Source organism: Jaculus jaculus, chromosome 18, assembly GCF_020740685.1.
Source record: "Jaculus jaculus isolate mJacJac1 chromosome 18, mJacJac1.mat.Y.cur, whole genome shotgun sequence".
NCBI lineage: Eukaryota > Metazoa > Chordata > Mammalia > Rodentia > Dipodidae > Jaculus > Jaculus jaculus.
The window spans coordinates 54929173-54946536 of record NC_059119.1 but is presented as its reverse complement, the minus strand read 5'-3'; the positions used below and the strand labels follow the sequence as shown (position 1 = coordinate 54946536).

General features: G+C 40.6%; 1 protein-coding gene across 1 annotated transcript in view; it reads right to left on the bottom strand.

The window, feature by feature from the left end:
- Positions 1-17364, bottom strand: part of Heatr5b (HEAT repeat containing 5B) — a 71405-nt gene that overhangs the window by 50109 nt on the left and 3932 nt on the right. The window contains exons 3-13 of the mRNA XM_004660101.2: positions 15300-15408; positions 14135-14284; positions 12982-13153; positions 11005-11162; positions 9386-9635; positions 7672-7827; positions 6990-7240; positions 4285-4396; positions 2409-2561; positions 864-963; positions 431-540 (exon numbers count right to left, since the gene is read on the bottom strand). Of these exons, the coding sequence (XP_004660158.2) occupies positions 431-540; positions 864-963; positions 2409-2561; positions 4285-4396; positions 6990-7240; positions 7672-7827; positions 9386-9635; positions 11005-11162; positions 12982-13153; positions 14135-14284; positions 15300-15408 (1721 nt within the window). The remainder of the gene's footprint in view (positions 1-430; positions 541-863; positions 964-2408; positions 2562-4284; positions 4397-6989; positions 7241-7671; positions 7828-9385; positions 9636-11004; positions 11163-12981; positions 13154-14134; positions 14285-15299; positions 15409-17364) is intronic.

Below are 17364 nucleotides of genomic sequence, written 5' to 3'. Positions count from 1 at the left end.
ATATTGTATCTTACAGAATATTTGAATTATAGAAATTATTCTGCTTTCAGGTACCTAAAGTGCTATGTTCCCATAAACATGAAGCAGTTTAGGATGAACTGAAAGTTCAGTCACAAAAAGCTCTGTTTGTGGGGTTCAAAACCTAAGCTCTGCCACTTACCACCTCTAAGACCCGGCAAATCACTGTTGCCCCTGCCTAGATGCTGGAGCTAGGAAATGCATGGGTGACTGGCTCCTAAGTGGGGTTACCATTATAGGAGCACACTCCATGTGAAGCGCTTGCAATGGGAACTAGGACAGTTAAAAAGCCAACACATGTGAGCTCTTCTCCTAGGCAGCCTGTGGGACAGCCCTGAGTGGACTCTAAAGCCATGAAGAATTTGAGAGGTGTACGAGAGAATACTTATCAGATACCGCACATGTGATTCACCTTCATAAGTCTTTGGAGGCAGCAAAGCCAAGGTATCGTAAAGTCGTAAGCGGACCATTGCAGCACTAGCTTTCAGATGTGCGCCATGGGCTTTAATTACAGATGGAATGCTAAAATAGTAGAAACACACTGGAGATCAGCTTCTTAGAATACGCAGGACTTACATACACTTAAACTGTCTTTCAGCCACACTGACAAAGTATGCTGAGAAGCATAAAACATTTTCAATTTCTCTTGTGGTCTTTACTATTAGTAGCAGAAACTCCTCAGCATAAAGTATATTTCAAACCACACAATTAACACAATTTTTAAAGACATTTTATAAAGTTCATGTTTTCTAGATATAACTATAGAAATACAAAATGTGCTAAATACATTACTTACTAATACATAAAATAAAATAGGATGTCAACTATAACAATTATTTACTTACTGTGACATCATAGTCATGGCACATTCAATAGGGGTCATTAATTTCCTGATCACATCTTCAGTTAAGAGCTCAGGACAATGAGCAACAAAACTCCTCATGGCTACATAAAATTGATAAAAAGACAGATTTATAAAAGTTTTTATGAGGCTGAATAAATTTTAAAACATTGTACAATGGCAAAAATGGCTAAATTCTCAACCAGTACAAAAGATAAGGTTTAAGACCACATGAACCATCAGGAAAAAGCATTAGAAAAGCCTAGAAAAGGGATGAAGAACAGAAACAAAGGAAGGAAAGATATATGTTGGGAGATTTCCGAGTGGGATTCAAAGGACTAGCACCCCACAGGAATTCAAGTAACAACAAAGAATGCAGGCTTAAGACAGAACAAGAAGTGAACAGACGGTCCAGGTAAAAGGAATATCTATACTGTTCCATTGGCTAAATATCTAAGACCAAACACTTCTCTGCTGTGGGGGCAAAACTGACATGTTGCCTTGCCACCCTGAAGGTTCAATGGGATAAACCAAACCGCAGAAGGGAAACCATATGAAATTCTAGTTCCTAAATTAAACTAAACTGTATTAGGTGCTGACTCCCAAGACCATGGGGCACATTTTTTTTTTTAAATACTCATTTCTGAACACTACAGCAACCGTTGTGCTTTGAGAACAACTTAAAAACAAAGAAGTTCGGGCTGGAGACATGGCGTAGCGGTTAAGCGCTTGCCTGTGAAGCCTAAGGACCCCGGTTCGAGGCTTGGTTCCCCAGGTCCCACGTTAGCCAGATGCACAAGGGGGTGCACGCGTCTGGAGTTCGTTTGCAGAGGCTGGAAGCCCTGGCATGCCCATTCTCTCTCTCTCCCTCTATCTGTCTTTCTCTCTGTGTCTGTCGCTCTCAAATAAATAAATAAAATTTAAAAAAAAAAAAAAAAACAAAGAAGTTCTTCATTATGCAAAGTTTAGCTTAACTCAGTCTCTTTGGCAATGCTGAGTGTCTTTTTCCTTTAGGTGCTCATTGGACTTTCCATGTGGAGATCAGTGCTTTTTAACAGAATACTGCAACTACGGGAAAAAGGGAGCCTGGCTCCTCGCTCCTCACTCTACTTTTTGAGTTTCAGCTTCATTTTTATTAAATAATTGAAACAGTTCAGATATTATCATGGTGTCAGTTTGCTTATTATTACAAAACTAGTTATTTTTAATTTATTTATTTGTGAGAGAGGAAGAGAGCCTGTGGGGCGTACTAGTGCATTTTACCACTGCAGGTGGACTCCAGGTGTATGTGCCACCTTGTGCATCTGACTTTACACAAGCACTGGGGAATTAAAGCAGAGCCAGCAGGCTTTGCAAGCAAGTGTCTTTAACTGCTGAGCCATCTTCCCAGCCTCAAAACTGGAGTTATGTATAAAGTTTAGTTCTATAATCTCAAAGTCTATAGATTTATCAATAGGTATTAAAATAAAAACTGAAATTACTATTCTGCTCCACTGACAACTAGCTTAGTAGAAGAATATTGTGAAAGTGCTAGCCTTTCAGTTCTTACCACATAAAGCTCCAGCACGACCTTCCAAAGTTACCTGCCAGGTAAAAGAATCTCCTCGGGCCTTCTCGGCCTCCAGTTCCTTTAAAGAACGAGGGAACACGTTCCGCCACAGCAACAACATCTTGGGGAGATGGTAACGAACAACAGATGGTCCTGAGCAAGGAAATGCAGAAAAAAAATTCCAAGTTATAACATATGTTACAAACAAAAGTCAAAGGAAGCTTGTCCTGCTCGCATGGTGACAAATACCTACAATCTCAGCACTTGGGAAAAATCAAGAGTTCCACACCAGCCTGGGCTCCATGAAACTGTCTAAAAGTCCAAGATCACCTAAAAATATTCACACAAGCGTTAACAGTATCTCTGTCATTTCACTCTGTGTTGTCTGAATACGCATCTGCGTGCAAGAGCGCACGTGCCAAGGTCAGAGAACAACCTCGGGGTGCTTGTCCTCTCTGCCTTCTACCTCTCCTGAGAAGGGGCTCATTTTGTTACTGTGTACAGCAGTATAGCTGGCCCGTGAGCTATGGCTTCACCTCCGACGGCCAAAGGCACATTGGGATCACAGGAGAATGTGTCATTTTGCATCTAGCTTTATGTGGGTCTAGCGAGGATGGATCCTGGGCCAGTAGGCTTGCAAGCAAGTACCTTGAAGTGCTGAGCCATCTTCCCAGTCCTTCACTCTATTTTTTAACTCTAAAATAAACTTTAGTTTAAAAATGTTTTTATCCAGTTTAAGAGTATGTATGTATTAAAGTATAACAAAATTCATTTTAAAGATATTGGTATTTTTAGCATCCAAATTTTTATATATATATATATATATATATATATATATATATATATATATGGCTATTCAAAAGTTCCTCACTATAGCCAGGTGTGGTGGCACATGCCTTTAATCCCAGCACTTGACAGGCAGAAGTAGGATTGTCATGAGTTTGAGGCCACCCTGAGACTACATAATTAATTCCAGGTCAGCCTGGACCAGAGTGAGACGGTACCTCAAAAAAATCAAAAAAAAAGTCCTCACTATATAATGTATTGTACATTATCAAGAATACATTCTAGGGCTGGAGAGATGGCTTAGCAGTTAAGCGCTTGCCTGTCAAGCCTAAGGACCCCGGCTTGAGGCTCGATTCCCCAGGACCCACGTTAGCCAGATGCACAAGGGGGCGCATGCATTTCGAGTCCGTTTGCAGTGGCTGGAAGACCTGGTGTGTTCATTGTCTCTGTCATTCTCAAATACATAAATAAAAATAACAAAAAAAATTTTTTTTAAAGAAAACGTTCTCACAACTTTTCCAGGAATGTATGAGTACATGAACATACACACCTATTCATGCACACAGTCCTACATCTTGGAGCAGTGGATTTACTTGATGGAAGAACATTATATTCACACACACCTATTCATGCACAGGCCCACATATTGCAGCAGTGGAATTAGTTGATGGAAGAACATTATATTCAGCACTATGTTTAGCTTGCATTCATTTAACATGCCAATAACATAAGGAATAGAAACTTAAGAGTTATCACTATTATTTTCTTTAGAAAACAGGTCAAAATATAATTCCAGAGAGAGAGATCTTTAAAGCAGTGAATAATTCTGTAGTGGGCAGGCATACTTCATAGTAGTAAACACGCAGAATGAAAGTGCACACACTTCATCACAATGAAATGTCTCTTTCTCCTGTGCAGTGTTAAACGCTGCATTTACGATTTACCAGAGCACTTGGGAAGTAAAACATAGAAATGTAATCCCCCACCTCTCACAAAAACTAAAACGGAAAGCTAGACACTTTTAAAAGACTATAGCTTTGTAGTTCATTGACAACTAGAGTCAGACACGATCCCCTCAGTGCAGTTATACCTAAAGTCATGAGAGCTCCAAGCAGAAGCCATCCAGCCTGGGTGCGCTGTAAAGACAGTCTGCTATTCTGGGCAGCAGTCCTTAAAAGATCTTCAGCAATACTCACTACCATCTGCAAAAGAAGTGTAGACGTGGATTTTAACTTGAACGGTGCAAGAAATCAATAAAGAAAACAGATAACCTGTACACTTGATTTAAAAAGTAGTTGTCCTTGCATGAAATCTCTGCTGACCTGTTTTCAAAGCAGCAAGATCAAAACCTACTCTGTCCCAAATGCACTAAGGGCTCCAAGGAGAGCCAGAGAGCATGGTGGTCAGAGAAAACCCTAGCCTTGGGCTGCCTGGGTCCATAGCCTAACTCTACCACTGGCTAGCTTTCTAACCTGGGGCAACTTAATCTTTTGCTTTAGTTCCCTCATTGGTAAGACAGGTTAGTACAGTACTTGGAGCAGAAAATGCCCAAGTAACCACTTAAATTCTGTTATTATTGGCATGATATGTCAAAGTGCTATGATGCACCTTCCTTTAAACTAATCTTACAGAGCTTACAATCTACACAGATGATGTGAAAGAGAAAAGAATGAGAAACAAACTGCAGCACATGACTAAATGCTAAAACAGTATTGCAGACGCAGAGAAACTCTGCAGAGGAAAAGCAGATGTAGAGTCACTAGTTTGAGAGTTCAGGAAGGAGATTGAATCTGGACCTCTCAGCACACTTAAGCTTGTAAGAAATTCTTTCTCTGTGTGTGTGTGTGTTTGTGTGTATTTTTTAACTTAAAACTTTGTATTTATATTTATTTATTTGAGAAATAGAGAGAGGGAGACAGAGAATGGGCCAGGGCCTCCAGCCGCTGGAAAACAAACCCCAGTCACATATGCCACCATGTACATCTGGCTCACGTGGGTACTAGGGAATCGAACATGGGTTCTTAGGCTTCACAGGCAAGTGCTTTAACCACTAAGCCATCTCTCCAGATATGCAAGAAATTCTAATATAAGAAATGCATGGCAGCTGAAGAGGGTGAGGGACAAAGCAAGAGCACTAACGTGAGCAGAGCAGTGGCAAGTCAAAGTGAACAGACAGGGTAAAGGCAAACTGCAAGGTACCTGCCCACGACAGGAGGTTGTTTCACGCTGAGTGCCAGGCAGCCCAGCCCCGAAAGAGCTCTGAACAAGTAAGAGGAACAGGACAGGACGAGAATTGAAGAAGGCCTCTCAATGGGAAGCACTGTACCACACAGGAAGACAGAAGCCTACATTCTGCAAACACTAGCTGTGTAACTCATGAGAATGAATGGACCCAAGTTTAACGCCCAGAAAAAGTAAGAATTTAGAAATCCTGCCTCCATCTGCCTAAGCTGCAAGCAATATTTATATAAACACTTAGTCTAAGAAGAAAACTATGACAGTAACATAAAGCCCAGAATGAAAAGGAGGAAAAAGATAACTGATTCATTATAAGTTGTTGTCAGACACAAGACCATCATAATAGGAGGAAAAGATGATGACATCAAAATAAAAGAGAGACTGATTGAGAGGGGGAGGGGATATGATGGAGAGTGGTGTTTCAAAGGGGAAAGTGGGGAGAGGAAGGGAATTAACATGGAATATTGTTTACAATCATGGAAGCTGTTAATTATAAAAGGTATTTTTTTTAATCACTGGAAAAAAAATAAATGGTTGTCAGAATATCAAGTACAACAATAGAATAGTCTCCTGGCATAAGCATGTGAACTTTTTATTTCTAAAATTAAATGACCTGTAGTCCCAGCTACTCAGAAGGCTGAGGCAGGAGTTCAAGCCCAAACTGGGCAACTTAGCAAGACACAGACACACACATACCTAAGATAAAAGTTCTGAGTTTCAGTTGGGCAGAGTGGTGCATGCCTTTAATCCTAGTTCCTGGGAGGCAGAGGTACAAGGATCACTGTGAATTCAAGGCTACCCTGAGACTACACAGTGACTTCCAGGTTAGCCTAGGCTAGAGTTGAAACCCTACCTCGCAAAAGAAAAAAGGTCTGATTTTTAAATAATCATAAAGTTATTTTTTCTTTAAATTACAACATGATACTATACCCCAACAAAACCTATTATTCTTTCTAAAATATATTTTTATTTACTTACTTATTTGAGAGAGAGAATGGGCACACCAGAGACTCCAGCCCTTGCTAACGAACGCCAGATGCATGTGCCCTGGTGAATCTGGCTTACATGGGTACTGGAGAATCGAACCTGAGTCCTTGGCTTCGTAGGCAAATGCCTTAACTGCCAAGGCATCTCTATAGCCTTAAACCTATTCTTCTTATATTACAATTAAATATCCAATTTTAGTTACCATCTTTTACTGTATTTTTAAATTTTTATTTATTTTTATTTGAGACAGAGAGAGGGAAAGAGAGGGAAAGACAGACAGACAGACAGAGAATGGGCACTTAAGGCCCTCTAGACACTGCAAATGAACCCCAGCACATGCAGCACCTTGAGCATCTGGCTTATGTGGGAACTGGAGAATCGAACCTGGGTCCTCGGGCTTTGTCAGCAAGCACCTTAACTGCTAAACCATCTCTCCTGCCCTTAACTGTATTTTTAACTACATTCTGCATTCTCATCATAATGCACACAGTCCAACATTAAACACAGCAGAGTCACAAAAACGCCGATGCCTGCCTGGCGGCCTTCACGAAGCCAGGCCCTCAGGCATACCTTTCCTTTGGCGTGAGGGATGCCCAGGGGACACTGATGAACGCCACCCAGCAAGGCGGCCATCGCAAAGCTGTATCCACTAACAGCTTCCGGCGACGTCTTCAAGTTGTTGAGCCGCTCGGCACACCTGTCCAGAAACGGCGTCAACTGGAAAGGGAGCGCCACGGCCACACAGCGCAGACACCACGCGGCAGCCAGCCGAGCAGCCATGCTTGGGTGAAGCAGCACCGACGTCACGATCTCCAGAAGTCCTGAAAGGACATTCTCAAAGCATCACTTTCTACTGAAAGGAAGCGATTTCAGAAAAGACAAGGTGTGACGTAATAATTAAAATAATAATCACCATAGTGTTACAGCTCCCAGCTTCGCCCACAAAGCACACATGTGGCAATGAACGATGGACTAGGTTACAGGGGCATATTCCACAATTATACCCAATAATAAATAAATAAGATAAAAAATAAATAAAGTTGATGTAAAATTAAAGTCCTCAACAAGGCCTGGTCACTCAGCAACAATTCTCGTGGCTACTTATGACTTGCCCCCAAACTCTTTTTCACTGCTCAATATTCCCTATCACAGTGGTTCTCACCTGCTGGTTATGACAAGTAACTAATTAGGAGTTAAGTATCAATCACTCGTGTGACGGTGAAAGTGGCCCAACAAGAACGGAATGTCCTACCTATGGATGCTTCCTGGATAAGTGGAGAGGCGGTGGCATTCAGGCTCTGCACCAGGCTGCCGAGCTCCTGGAGGGCACAGACCATGACGTGCTGGCTCGCTGCAATGTCTGCCGCCCCGGACTTGTTTTCACTACTAGTATCATTCACTACCGCCTCTGAAAACAAAACGCCATGTATCTGATGTAGGTGAATTACATTGTGATACAGTTGTTTAGTCTTCATGATTTGCTTTTGCTTTTTTTTTTTTTTTTTTTTTTGGTTTTTCGAAGTAGGGTCTCACTCTAGCCCAGGCTGACCTGGAATTCACCATGTAATCTCTGGGTGGCCTTGAACTCACGGCAATCTTCCTGCCTCTGCCTCCAGAGTGCTGGGATTAAAGGCATGCACCAACATGCCTGGCTTGATTTGCAATTTTACTCATACTATTTGATACTTGTATGTTAAAAACTCTATGTAAATACTGCTTAGCAGGAAACTTGTATAAATACTGAATTGACTTTAAAACACTGTTGAAACTGGGTGGGTGCTTGTAATCTAAGCACTGGGACGTGGAGGCAGGAGGATCAGGAGTTCAAAGTTATCCTCAACTACATAACAAGTTTGTGGCCAGCCTACTATACATGAGACCCTATCTCAAAAAAACAGTAAATTGTATACTCCAAAATATCTAAAAGATTGAGGAAGCTGATATTCCCAACACAATGAAGTGATCAGTACTGGGGGTAATTGCCTTCAAATATGATCTTGTGATCTTATGTCATGTGTATTAACTACCACGCCGTATATCAAAAGGTATATATAACTTGTGTGATGTCAATTAAAAATAAAAGCAGATCTTAGAAAAAGAATTCCTTATAATTATGAATTACTAAAGTTCCACAACACATGCTGTATGAGCTAAAAGCCACCTGTAACTGTTTCCTTCTAAATTTTCATATTAAGCCTGTTAGAGAAAAGTAAAACAAAAATATGTGTTTACAAACCAACAGACTTCAACACGAAGCAGCTTATTCTATGAAGATGGAAAACGGTGTGCTGCTGGACTCCAGGAAAATTAGAAGCCATACGGATGAAAGATATAAAGCGGAAAACCTAACATTATAAACATGCCAATCAAATCTACTTGAGCAATTGTATGTTGTTTTAATATTAAATAGAGTAATTCAACAAAAAGGACTATGGGCGGGCAGGGAAATGGCTCGGCTAGTAAAGCACGTGCCATGCTACCCAGCCCTACAAAATGCCAGGCGTGCACCTGGAATCCCAGTGCTCAGGAGGTGGAGACAGATGAACCCCACGGCAAAACGGCTGCTCAGACTGGATGAACTGATGGGCTCTGGGTTCAGAGAGAGACCCTCTCTCAATCATGAAGGGGGAGAATGAGGGAGGGAGGCCACACACGTGTGCATACATGTCCTTGTGCACTCATGCACACAGGGTGTCCCCATACATACAAACAGGTGTATGCCCTCGCACTCATACCACACACATACCCATGCGAAAAGACTGACTGCGGGAACAGTCTAAAAAGATATAAACCAGTCAGATCTGTTGTGTTTATTAAGAATATCAGCAGTTCTAGCATTCAGCCTTCAGGCTAAGGCAGGAGGACTGCAAGTATGAAGCCAGCCTGGGCTACAAAGCAAAAAAAACAAAAGGAAAAGAAAGACATTAAATGACTAGGGTCATCACAACACACGGCGTGATTCTTACCCACTGCTTTCATCTGCTTTCCAATAGCTTGGCAGATCTCCTTGGCAGCTGCTATCTGGGCTTTCTCACCCAACAAACTGCCCACAGTGGCTCTCAGGATGAAGGACACACATCGTCTTGAGTACACAGCCTCCACGTGCGTTTGTGTCGCCCGAGGATGGGAAACCAGGTCGAGGACGTGGGACAAGAATGTGGCAAAGCTACGCTCCAGCCACTGGCCACCCAATGTTGTCACAAAAACAACATACGCCTACGAACGCATAGAGAGACAGCTTCAGACACAGAGAGCAACTACAGGAATCAAAGATGGCAGCATACAAAATAAACCGCCTAACTACATACGAGATTAAAATTAAGAAAGATTAAATTTCACATATTTTTAGAACTTCTGGCATAATAATTAATGATAGAATCTTTCAGAAAAACAATTCTTTAAAAAAAAAAGCCACAGAGCCGGGCGTGGTGGCGCACGCCTTTAATCCCAGCACTTGGGAGGCAGAGGTGGAAGGATCATCGAGAGTTCGAGGCCACCCTGAGACTACATAGTTAATTCCGGGTCAGCCTGGACCAGTGTGAGACCCTACCTCGAAAAACCAAAAAAAAAAAAAAAAAAAAAAAAAAGCCACAGATTGAAATCTCTTTTCAAAAAAATAAATAAATAAAACAGTTCTTGAGATGAAGTTTCCTGAAGAACTTGGGGAGTACAGTGAGGAAGGAAAGCTAAACTCATCCCAGAGGCCAGCAAGTAAAACCCTAAGTAAACTCTGACGCTGAGCTGCAGGGGACGATGACGGGCGGGAATGGTCAACATTCTTCCTACACTTGCTTCAGGGGCAAGACAAAGTGGTGCTGACTTTAAATCAGGAAGAACCATTCCATCTTTCTAAATGCTCACTATTACTAAGTCACGAGTTATAACATCATGTTTGATAGTATTATTTTGAAATTTTAATCCTGAGTCAGATTTAATCTTAAAATGACATTGCTTAATTACTGGTAACAAATCCAAAGCATATAAACCAATAATTTTTGGTTTGAGGATGCTTGAAGAATATTAAATATTAAGTGCCTCAAGCTACCTACAGCTTCAATAAAAACTGACTTATTGTTTTCCTTCTTTCATGCTTTGCTTTATTTTTTAATAAGTTAATTACGTTTGGTTTTTGACAAAATGTCTCTGCTATATAGCCCAAGCTGGTCTCAGACTCAAGATCCTCCTGCTTCAGCCTCCCAAGCACTGAGATTACAGGCATACACCAGCACACCAAGCACACTGTTCAGTAAAATTTGGAAAATAATAGACACAGACTCATTCACACAACATTCAGAGTCTACATTTCAGGTTGGGGATGCAGCTCAGTGGTAGAGCATTTGCCTAGCATGTACAATGTCCAATACCAAAAAACAAAAACAGAAGAATAGAAAAAGAAAACTACTTTTTTATGTAAGCATGCAATGAAATTTAGAATTTAAATGTAATTCCTTCATTTGATAAAAGAAATCTCTTAACAGAAACCAGATAATAGTAAAGATTTCTGTGTGGCATCTGATTTACAACAGTATTCCATGAAATTTCACAAGTGGTATGAACAGAATTCTTATACATATACTTTACAAACCTGTGTCACTCCAACTCTTACTTCACGATTAACAGACCCTCCAACTTTTAGCATTTCTCCACCACTCTTTAGGAAACCTGACCCTCCACGTAGAAATCCTGTGGCCATGAGTTCTAAGACTTCATCAAATGTTGCTCGTTTCACATTCTGACGCATTACTTTAATGAAGGAAAGCACATTTATAAGCAAGTATGTTTCTGAGGCAGAGTTTTATTTATTAATTATATGTCTAAAACTCTAGCTTAAAATTCCTGTAATTATTTTTAAGAAAACTACAATAGGTCATTTAGTTTTGTTACAATCTTAAATTTTACAATGCATTGTAAACCTGGATTCATTTTGGTGTTGTTTTCTTGTTTTGTTTTTGTTTACTTGTTTGTTTTTGAGGTAGGGTCTCACTCTAGCTCAGGCTGACCTAGAATTCACTAAGTAGTCTCAGGGTAGCCTTAAACTCACCGTGACCCTCCTACCTCTGCCTCCCAAATGCTGAGTGGGATTAAAGGCATGCGCCACTATGTCTGGCTCTCTGGATTCAATTTTGAAACAAAAAAATAAAAGCTAAGAAAGTGGGAGGAGGTAGAAAAATAAAGTAATTCAATATGTGTTGGTATACCAACAATGATAAACATGAGGAACACAGGGACAGAGCACACCCACAGCAGACACAACTGCCTGCTTACAATTCCTTTATTTTTTTTTATTTGTGTGTGTGTGCTATGACAACACATGTGGAGGTCACAGGACAAGTTCCCCAACTTTTGCTGCTATCAACAAACTGCCAGGCAGCAAAAGACTACAGGACTAGCTGGCCAGAGTTTCAGCTGCTCCTTGATCTTCTTCCTGTTGTCTGTCATAGGTGTGCTGGGATCACAGATGCATACATACTCTTTATGAGGGTGCTGGGGAACTGAACCCAGGCTTTGCAATCAAGTGTCTTTAACCCCTGAGCCATCTCCCCATCCCCTGATCACAATTCTTATTCCCAACTCTGGCAGTGGATTAAAGTCCAACTAGTATCAAGGTGCATAATTTATAGTCTTTGCTTATATAACAACAAACACAATCATTACTAAAATTCTAAAGAGGTATAAAGCTCATGGTTAAGTATAAATGCTTTGGAATAGAGTACCTTGGTTTGAATTTCATTTCCAGTACTTGTAGAACAGTTTTTTAGAACACTAGTTACAAAATTTCTCAGAGCCTCAATTTCCTCATATATAAAATGCCAATAATAACAGTACATGAAATTCATGGTGCTTTCATGAAGATTAAATCGAATCATTTGTATGCTTAATATAGTGCCTGTCATACACTTATAAAAAGTTACATCATTACCATACAATGACATAGTTATCATTAGAGCTGAGGGAACCAAAGCACAAAGAAACTGAGCAGAGGCGCACAGCTGATAACCGTGAGAGCTAGCACTTGAGCCTCTAACGCCGCTTCTCCTTCGAGCACACTGACCTGGGGAAGGGGCCACTAGCATCTGCTATGGTGTGCTTTAGTCCAGCAGTTACACATATCAACTCACAACCAACCCTGAAACATCTGTGCAACTGTGGGGCAACACAGAAGTCACTAGAAAAGTTAACAATGTTTCTGACTCTACTAATAATTATTGCCAAGAGAAATAAAAAAGTAACACTGATGTAAGTGGAGATCTATGTTTCAGAGATTGACAACAAGAATCTAACATGTAAAAATGCCAAAATCTGATGCATTATACATCCTACAATCCTACATGCTATGTGGCCAACAAAACTGCAAGGTATTATCTTGCACATCATCACTACAAAAAATTATTTACTATTTCAAGGAAAGTGCCATTTGGGTTCTTTCATTCAGTGAAAATGATATTTCACAATTTAAATCCCTTTACAGTGACCTGCCTATATTTACTGACTAATTGCGAAGGAAGCATTCAATAAAGCTTCAAATATTTGCTATAGTCTAATAGGAGTCAGCAAACGCTACCTGTTGCCTGTTTTGGCATTAACGCTGTAGCCATGACTGTTCCTAAAAGCTTCGATACTGCCACTCGAACCCCATAATTTGAGTTTTCCAAAGCCTTAAAGCAGAGAGTGGCTACATTTTCCAACTCAGCAGTCCACATAAATACAGCTTCATTTTGTAGTTCCAACAGACACTGGAATTAAAACAAAAAGGCAAAATATAAGTGACATCCTAGAACTTCTGAGTCCACAGAACTAGACTCCAATTCTCTCCTGAAATATTGAGAGAACTGGACAAGATGTATAAAACCGAAGTTCTCAGACAATGCATATGAGCCAATAAAAGAAGTTATCCCTTAGGGAAAAAAATGTCTCAGTAAGAAGAACCCAGGTAAGACAGGAAATCACTGAACTGTAAGCTTGAAAGGTGCCTTCTTTCCTTTGCGGTGCCAAGGAGTGGCCACGGGCCTTGTAGGTGTGCGGCAAGCACTCTTTCACTGAGCCTCAGCTCTGGGGAAACTGGAAAATAGCAGGATGGACCAAAGCTGCACCTTAGAGAATACCAATTAATGTGATAAATGTCAATCCAGACTGGTCAGGAAAGAAAAAAAGACATAAATTACAAATGAGAGATATAAAATCAGTAGATTCGAAACTTAGAAAGTGACAGATGACCTGAATAGCAGCCCAATATATATCTCAATAACCGGTCTTACAGTTAAAAATCTTCTGCACTGATTGATTCAACCTAATGCTTAAGTAAAAATACCAGAGGCCAGGCTTGGTGGCGCACGTCTTTGAGAGGCAGAGGTAGAAGGATTACAGTGAGTTCGAGGTCAACCTGAGACTACATAGTGAATTCCAGGTCAGCCTGGACTAGAGCAAGATCGTACCTCGAAAAAACAGAAACAAAACAAAACAATACAGACTTAGCCAGGCACAGTAGCACATGCCTTTAATCCCAGCAAGCACTTGGAAGGTGGAGGGAGGAGGACTGCTGTGAGTTTGAGGCCAGCCTGGAATGACAGAGTGAGTTCCAGGCCAGCCTGGGCTAGAGTGAGACCTTGCCTTGAAAAAAACAAAATAATAACATCACCACCACGTCTATAAAGAGAACTTTCTTATTCCATCTTATAAGGCCAATCTCTCTGATGCATTCCACACTGAGTACTGACCTTGGCCACTGCACAGCGAACAGCCATCGACCTGTCAGTTAATAGGGACCTGGCGTTCTTGTAAATATCACGATGACAGGAAGCTGCTGCGCCACCCAATCCATTCAGAACTTTCTGTAGACTCATTAAGATTTCACTTCGCCCTTGAGACTACAAGTACACACGAAGCAAAGCTTTAGCTGAAAAGCATACTGTAAGGTAAGTAAGTTCCATATTTAAACAAGATACGCCAGGACCCAACAGTTCTCTGGACTTATTATTTTCAAATTGTAACAATAAGAAATATCAAGTAACATAAAACTAAGCATTCTAGAAAGGACCTGAAAGATAAGAATAAAGAACTTCAGTTCATTTATATCCGAGAAGCTAAGTTACAAGTAAAGATATTCCAATGTGCCAGGTGTGGTGGCACACACCTTTAATCCTAACACTCGGGAGTCAGAGGTAGGAGGATCACTTCCAGGCCAGACTGGATGACAGTGAGACCCTTACCTCGAAAATTTAAAAAAATATTAAAAAAAAATTTACCTTGAAAATTAAAAAAAAAAAATGTATTCCAAAGTTTCCATGACATGGGAGAGAAACATTAGAAAGATATATATACAAGCTGCAAAAGGCCAGGGATTTATTCCCAGCAACTACTTGAAACTAGGAAAAGAAAGGAATATTCCTTCTCTACAACCTTAAGAGAAGTATGATTCTGTTGACATTTGACTCGACTCCAGAATTGTGAAATGGCAAATTTCTGTCATTTTAAGCCACACTGTGTATGGTAAAATATTATGTCAGTCATGAAACTAATATATTACAGTATAAAAAATAACATATTAATAGAAAAATAGAGCTAAGTAAACATTCTTTTCGTTCCCTGAAATTTAAGGTAATACACATCAAAAGGAAAGGCAGCCAAGCATGGTGGTGCACATCTTTAATGCCAGCACTCTGGAGGCAGTGGTAGGAGGATCGCCATGAGTTCAAGGCCACCCTGAGACTACAGAGTGAATTCCAGGTCAGCCTGGACCAGAATGATATCCTACCTCATGACAGTCTGAAATCAGCTCTTGCTAAGCATCATGAGTACCATGGTAATAGAAAAAAGCAAGTATTTTTAACCAACATCTCACTCTTGCCACAAGCAAAACATTCAGAAACTTATAAAGTTTACCTCTGCGCTTTTCAGAGACTTCAACAGATTAGTGACTGTGTCTGGAAATGCACTGCCTAGCATCCTCCCCATCTTCTCATAAAATGCTCCCACGCAAGCTACTGCAGCCCTGTAAGAGTATTTTCCAGGATTAATAGTGTAATTTCACTATCCCTTTGTGATTTTCAAAAATCAAACTGGATTTGTCTAGAACACTTTTGCCTTAACCTTGAATTCATTTACACTGTTCAAAAGCACGTTGTTTTCCCTTTATAATTTCACCAATACTATAGTTAATCAAATTACATTCTTGTTTGGAATACAGACTAAGTGTACATGTACATAGTGAATTGTACTTATCCCATGGGAAGAAATTCAGGCTTGACTTCTGTACACTTTCCAAATTATGTTAATCCACAACAATTCTTTTCTTCTCTCAGCATATATAGTACTCAATGTCAATCACTCAACTGAGTAGACTATTACTATGCTATAACCTGGCTATTTATTATGTCTGTAACTTATCCTACCATGGAAGTGTAAACTCCAGCCGGGTGTGGTGGCGCACGCCTTTAACCCCAGCACTCGGGAGACAGAGGTAGGAGGATTGCCATGAGTTCAAGGCCACCCTAGACTACTTAGTGAATTCCAGGTCTCCAGGTCAGCCTGGGCTAGAGTGAGACCATACTTCAAACCCCCCCCCCCAAAAAAAAAGTAAACTCCCAGAAACAGGGAACGTATCTTATACATTTGTATTACTTTGGTAGGTACTATGGTACTCACCACTTAACTGGTAAATAATAGGATTCTATTATTTCTAAATCTTTAAAATTTGAATTTGCATTGCTTTAGTGGAACACTCAGCTGTGGTTAAGAAGTAATGTTCAGGGATGGAGGGATTGCCTAGTGGTTAAGGTACTTGCCTGCAAAGCCTAAGGACTCAGGTTTGATTCCCTAGTACCCATGTAAGCCAGATGCACAAAGTGGCACATGCTTCTGGAGATCATTTGCAGTGGCTAGAGGACCTGGCAGGCTCATTCTGTCTCTCCTCTTTCTCTCTCTGCTTGCAAATAAATAAATATTTTAAAAAATGAAAAAGAAGCGCTGTTCATTTATTCAGGTGTCAAAAAGCAATCAACCCTACCACTCGTGTCAGCAGCGAAGTGAAGAGCTGGGAGTCTGTAGAGGAAGCAGGAGGATGGTCATTACTAACACAGTCTTTGAAGTCTGGTACTGCGCCTAAAGCCTGGCACCTGCCACCTAACAGCTATGAGATCTGAGCAAGTTATGACAGCTGAGGAGTTAAATAATCTTAGATCACAATTACACGTGCAGTAAATAGTAGGATAGGGGAATAATCAATCTTCGTCTTTTTAATTCCTAATTCTATGTGGTGTTGTTGTTTTTCAAAACTCTACAGAGCAACAATGAAGTAGAAACTGACTGAAGTCCCATGCCTGATTACAATGGAGATTCCTCAAGAGAATAAATAATATGTAAAATATGTTATATGTTAATAATAAGTTCTGTCCAACCAGAGTACAAAATCAAATTATCAAACTTAGCATAGATTCAAAAACCAGATAAACCAGAAAGCACTAGAACCCATTCAGCCCCTGCTATACAAAGTCACTCAGACCTTTGCACCTGTACTACAAAATTAGCATGTCAAAAACTCGTATTATTTTCCCCTCACCAACTATGTTTTCCTTCCCTATTTTGTACCTTTCTGAAAAGCATTATATAGAGACACTCCTGTTTCCAAGTAGAAGGTTTCTTCATCTAGAAAACAAAAAAAGTTGACAAACTATTGTCAGTAGCTAATCTGGCCCTCCACCCAACCTACCACCTGTGTTTTTTGTTGTGTTTTTTTTTAAATATTTATTTATTTATTTGAGAGCGACAGACACAGAGAGAAAGACAGATAGAGGGAGAGAGAGAGAATGGGCGCGCCAGGGCTTCCAGCCTCTGCAAACGAACTCCAGACACGTGCGCCCCCTTGTGCATCTGGCTAACGTGGGACCTGGGGAACCAAGCCTCGAACCGGGGTCCTTAGGCTTCACAGGCAAGCGCTTAACCGCTAAGC